The sequence below is a fragment of the Centruroides sculpturatus genome, unplaced genomic scaffold (genome assembly GCF_000671375.1).
Source record: "Centruroides sculpturatus isolate CEXI.00-Female unplaced genomic scaffold, Cexi_2.0 scaffold236, whole genome shotgun sequence".
NCBI lineage: Eukaryota > Metazoa > Arthropoda > Arachnida > Scorpiones > Buthidae > Centruroides > Centruroides sculpturatus.
The window spans coordinates 479654-485528 of record NW_019384403.1 but is presented as its reverse complement, the minus strand read 5'-3'; the positions used below and the strand labels follow the sequence as shown (position 1 = coordinate 485528).

Genomic DNA, 5875 nt, shown 5'->3' with positions numbered 1-5875 from the left:
ACTACATTCTTTTTAAAATTTCAATCTAGAAATTAATTAAACTAATTATTAGTGAAGTAGAAGGAAAATCAATTACAGTACAAGAAAACTCTAAAATTGATTGAAAAATAAGAAATAATGCCTTCAAAATGCCTAAATATCCAAAAATTTTATAAATATTAGTGTTTTATTTTTTGAAATTTAAAAAATTACTTTTAAAATTATTAAAATAATAATAAAATTAATTTTTTTTCAGAATCTCCAGTGAAAATGCTTGTTTTTCTTTTTCCTTTCTCCTTTCTTCGTCTCTCATTCTTTCTTCTTCTTCTGCTCTCCATCTTTTTCTTCTTCTTTCTTTCTTTTATCATTATCATATTCTCCTTCTTTCTTTCTTTCTTTTCTTCTTCTTCTATCCAACTTCCTTATCATCTTCTTCTTTTTTATCTTTCCTTTCTTCTTCTTCTATCCAACTTCCTTATCATCTTCTTCTTTTTTATCTTTCCTTTCTTCTTCTTCTATCCAACTTTCTTCATCATCTTCTTCTTCTTTTTCATCTTTCCTTTCTTCTTCTTCTATCCAACTTTCTTCATCATCTTCTTCTTTTTCATTTTTCCTTTCTTCTTCTTCTATCCAACTTTCTTCATCATCTTCTTCTTTTTCATTTTTCCTTTCTTCTTCTTCTATCCAACTTTCTTCATCGTCTTCTTCTTCTTTTTCATCTTTCCTTTCTTCTTCTTCTATCTAACTTTCTTCATCGTCTTTTTCTTCTTTTTCATCTTTCCTTTCTTCTTCTTCTTCTTATTCTTCTTCTTCTTCTTTTCTTCATTCCTTCTTTATTTTTCATCATCTCTTTTCTCAGACATCTCACAAATCTTAAATATATTTTTTCATAATTTTTCAAAACTTAAAAATTACTTTAAACTATTCAAAACATCAAAAAATATATTTAAAACAATTCCCCCTTTTTGCAAATCCCCTTTTCATATTTCAAAATCCTCTTTCAAATGAAGGTCGTGACTATTAATAAAAGAGTTTCAATCAATTCTCTGAATACCCTTTTAAAAATAAGAAAACAAAATTTACTTAATTTTCATATAAAATTTTAAATAAATATTTATTTAAATTTACTAAAAATAAGATAGGAATATAATTTTATTTTCAAATACCTAAATGNAAAAAAAAAGGAATTAATTTAAAATAAAATTAATTTATTTTTGAATTTATTTAGAAAAAATAGAAATTATTCATTATTATCTACTGTAAACAATTTATGAAGAAATATATACATTTAAACTAATTAAAATTCTTATTTTAATATTCTAATAGCTATAAAGTAATCGATTAATCGGAAAAAATCGATTATTATTGTAATATTTACTAAGTTGTTTATCGTTGTAAACGCTGAAAAATTTCAATTTTTATTAATCGATTAAACATACTTTTGTACAATCGATTAATTGATCGATTTATTAATCGATTAATCGATTAAACACACTTTTGTATAATCGATTAATTGATCGATTTTATTAATCGATTAATCGAAAAAATAGATTTTTCTATTATTTATTAATTTTATTGTTGTAAAATACTCAAAATTTTTAAAACTTTTTAATATAAAAAAATATATTTAAATTACGTAAAATATATATATATATAAAATTTCGGCTCCAATACACTTTAAAAATTAAAAAAAATTATTATTAATTGTGTTAAAAAGGGGCCAAGATAACGTATAATACGTTATAACAATGGCTAAAAATCCCACGATATTAATTATAAATGTAACTTTCATTAAAATTCATTAAATAATAACAAAGCTAATTATATGTGCTTCACTTTAGAGGTTTATAAGAGAAATCAAGAATTGTTTATCCAAATAAATCTCCAATTAAATATTAATGATTACAAAGAAAATAATAATGTCATGTAAGTTAATTACCCCACAGTTTGAAGTTACCACAAAGGCAATAATGATAATTTTATTCATTAAATTAATACAAAATCGTAAGAATTTTACGATTTATTAATGTAATTGTTGATATTTTTATTAAAATAAATTTCGTCGTCTATTTATGTTGTTATAATTAATTATAATTACTAAATTAGAATTTATGTACGGCCAATTAAATATTTAATGCCTAAACTTTAATGTCCATCAATGATCGTGTGGATGAAACCACGATGGTTGTTGGTCGCGGGTTCGCACCTGACTAATAGATTACAAGCGTGGAGTTTCTTGGGGTTTTTTCACGTGCCTAACACCTAAATATTAGCATTTCCACATAGAATGTCCCCTGGCAGATCGCCCACATGTATTGCATGACCCATCAAACCAAAGACTCTGGTTAATTGGATTCACGGTTAATGGAATTTCTGTTATATTTAAACTGAATTTACTCATATTTATATGAAACACATACTATATTTATGTATATATAGTCTTAAAATTTTAGAAGAGGTCCAGCGGGACCGTAAGCTCAGGCCTCGAACCCTTCGCTACAAACGAGGGGTTGGAGCTCTCGTTTGTAGCAAACTTGTGTCATATCTTAACTCTTCCAGTCTATATTTTACCTTAGCAGAGGCAGTAATAATGGATGACCTACTAGCAGCAGCAGCAGCAATAATAGTACTAACAGTAGTAGTATTACAGGCAGCTATAATAATAATACTATCAGAAGAAGTAGTAGTATTAAAGCAGCAGTAATAGTATTCTCAGCAATAGTAACAGTAGTAATAGTAGGAATAATAATAATAATAGCATAACAGATATTATTCAGAGATGTTATTATTACGAGTGAAGGTGAAAGTTTATATAATATAATGAGATTCAATGTTAAGGAGCCTTCTTACCTAGACCTTGTGGATTTAATTAGAGAAGCGACCTCCAGACAGGGGATATGCAGATATTTTTATACTCCTGTGAGATTTGATAAGTCCTGGTTAACTTTGAATTGCCTTAATATAAAAAGGTGCTGTATATAATAAAGTATTGAGGGAATTTAGGATAAAAGAGATGCGTCAAGCGTCACTTAAGAATATTTTATAATTATAGAAGTGGCTTTACAACGTTATATAATGATAAATAAAATGTAAGTTTTGTTATAAACTACATTTAAAATTATTAAATATTAGAGAGATTCTGGTGAATTTTGCAAATTAGTACTATAATAAATTTATTTATTTATTTATTTATTATTACAGAATTAAGGAGGCTGTCTATTATTGAATTAGACTTAGCCTCATAGAATAGAAAGTTATGAAGTAAAGGATTAAGTTGTAAAAATGAAGATGTTGAGAGTATTTTTAGAGGATAGTAGATAGAAGAAAAGGAATAAGGTAGAAAGTTAAGTGGGTTAAGGAGAAGGTGGGTTGGCCTTAGAGTGACCGCATCGCAAATGATAGATAAATACGTATTATGTTACAATATCAACAACGCAGTGTTGAAAACAATATAATCCCGACAATTCATTTAACACAGTACTATAATAAATGCGGCACTAAAAATGAAACACCTCAAACAATAGAAATTATATACTATAAATTAAGTCAACACCCAAGTTTAACTTTAAAAGTTCGGTAGTCACATGATTTATGCTGTAATAATGTCACTTACATTGCAAAATAGTGCTGTATATTTTAATAATTCGCATACACTAAGGGTTTTCTTGAGTTGAGTACACTATTTAGGGGGGCGCTACATCGAGGTTTGACAGTATAATTGTGTATTGCTGTAAAGATTACTGCGAAGGATCCAACAATACTGCAAAGGACACGTTTTAAGTAAGAATTCTGTACAAATAGCTTAATTACAATTAAATTAACGACTTTTTCAGTGTTTTTTGTACAGATAATTAACCACAATATTGTGAAAAATTCCTAATTTAATTACATTTAAATTAACTTTAATTACAGCGTTATTTCATGTGTTAAACAATGTTATTAAACAAATTTAAGAAAATTTAATTATTTATTTTTATTAATTAACAAAAAAAAAAGGAATTAATTTAAAATAAAATTAATTTATTTTTGAATTTATTTAGAAAAAATAGAAATTATTCATTATTATCTACTGTAAACAATTTATGAAGAAATATATACATTTAAACTAATTAAAATTCTTATTTTAATATTCTAATAGCTATAAAGTAATCGATTAATCGGAAAAAATCGATTATTATTGTAATATTTACTAAGTTGTTTATCGTTGTAAACGCTGAAAAATTTCAATTTTTATTAATCGATTAAACATACTTTTGTACAATCGATTAATTGATCGATTTATTAATCGATTAATCGATTAAACACACTTTTGTATAATCGATTAATTGATCGATTTTATTAATCGATTAATCGAAAAAATAGATTTTTCTATTATTTATTAATTTTATTGTTGTAAAATACTCAAAATTTTTAAAACTTTTTAATATAAAAAAATATATTTAAATTACGTAAAATATATATATATATATATATATAAAATTTCGGCTCCAATACACTTTAAAAATTAAAAAAAATTATTATTAATTGTGTTAAAAAGGGGCCAAGATAACGTATAATACGTTATAACAATGGCTAAAAATCCCACGATATTAATTATAAATGTAACTTTCATTAAAATTCATTAAATAATAACAAAGCTAATTATATGTGCTTCACTTTAGAGGTTTATAAGAGAAATCAAGAATTGTTTATCCAAATAAATCTCCAATTAAATATTAATGATTACAAAGAAAATAATAATGTCATGTAAGTTAATTACCCCACAGTTTGAAGTTACCACAAAGGCAATAATGATAATTTTATTCATTAAATTAATACAAAATCGTAAGAATTTTACGATTTATTAATGTAATTGTTGATATTTTTATTAAAATAAATTTCGTCGTCTATTTATGTTGTTATAATTAATTATAATTACTAAATTAGAATTTATGTACGGCCAATTAAATATTTAATGCCTAAACTTTAATGTCCATCAATGATCGTGTGGATGAAACCACGATGGTTGTTGGTCGCGGGTTCGCACCTGACTAATAGATTACAAGCGTGGAGTTTCTTGGGGTTTTTTCACGTGCCTAACACCTAAATATTAGCATTTCCACATAGAATGTCCCCTGGCAGATCGCCCACATGTATTGCATGACCCATCAAACCAAAGACTCTGGTTAATTGGATTCACGGTTAATGGAATTTCTGTTATATTTAAACTGAATTTACTCATATTTATATGAAACACATACTATATTTATGTATATATAGTCTTAAAATTTTAGAAGAGGTCCAGCGGGACCGTAAGCTCAGGCCTCGAACACCTTCGCTACAAACGAGGGGTTGGAGCTCTCGTTTGTAGCAAACTTGTGTCATATCTTAACTCTTCCAGTCTATATTTTACCTTAATTTTTGTTAATTTTATATATGAGCAACATACGAAGAAGAAGAAGAAGAGGATGATGATGAGACGACGATGGTGAAGGAGAATATGAAGAAGATGGTGATGAACCTGATGCTAAGGAAGAAAAAGATGATGAAGGTGGTGATGGTAATAAAGATGGCATTCTTAAATATGAACTAAAGTTGTTTTAAAGCATTATTGAACTGCAATAATGAAGAAAACAATTTATTAATGCCATAAAGCAAATTTCCAATACATTTTTATGATAAATACAATTAAGAAAAACGTCATTTAATCATTATTTTGACAATTTTCACGATAAAATAGTAAAATAAAATTGAAAAAGTCTCTCATAAGAGCTAAAGGTATCAGCAGTTAAGTGCAGGAGCATAAAAGTTAATGTTGCAAATAGAATTATCAGATTTACCCATTTGGTTTCTTGATCTCTGGTTGAAAATAGGAAGAAAAATCAAGAACAGAATAAACAAAAGCTTACTTTAATAA

At 26.2% G+C, this 5875-nt stretch overlaps 1 protein-coding gene across 1 annotated transcript; it reads right to left on the bottom strand.

Annotated features, from left to right (window-relative positions):
• Positions 1-441: 441 nt before the first annotated feature.
• Positions 442-5534, bottom strand: LOC111618739 (glutamic acid-rich protein-like). Its single transcript, XM_023360305.1, has 3 exons — positions 5408-5534; positions 2551-2633; positions 442-720 (listed from the first exon to the last, which is right to left on the bottom strand). Exons 1-3 carry the CDS (start codon positions 5532-5534, stop codon positions 442-444), a joined length of 489 nt encoding a protein of 162 aa, XP_023216073.1.
• Positions 5535-5875: the final 341 nt, after the last annotated feature.

Bases quoted from the DNA above. Each gene is read 5' to 3' on its own strand.
- LOC111618739 (XM_023360305.1), bottom strand. From the start codon at position 5,534: ATGCCATCTTTATTACCATCACCACCTTCATCATCTTTTTCTTCCTTA. The intron at 2,634-5,407 runs GTATGTTGCTCA...TTATTATTATAG, and splicing joins TCCTCTTCTTCTTCTTCTTC to CTGCCTGTAATACTACTACT. The intron at 721-2,550 runs GTAAAATATAGA...GAAGAAAGTTAG, and splicing joins TTATTACTGCCTCTGCTAAG to ATAGAAGAAGAAGAAAGGAA.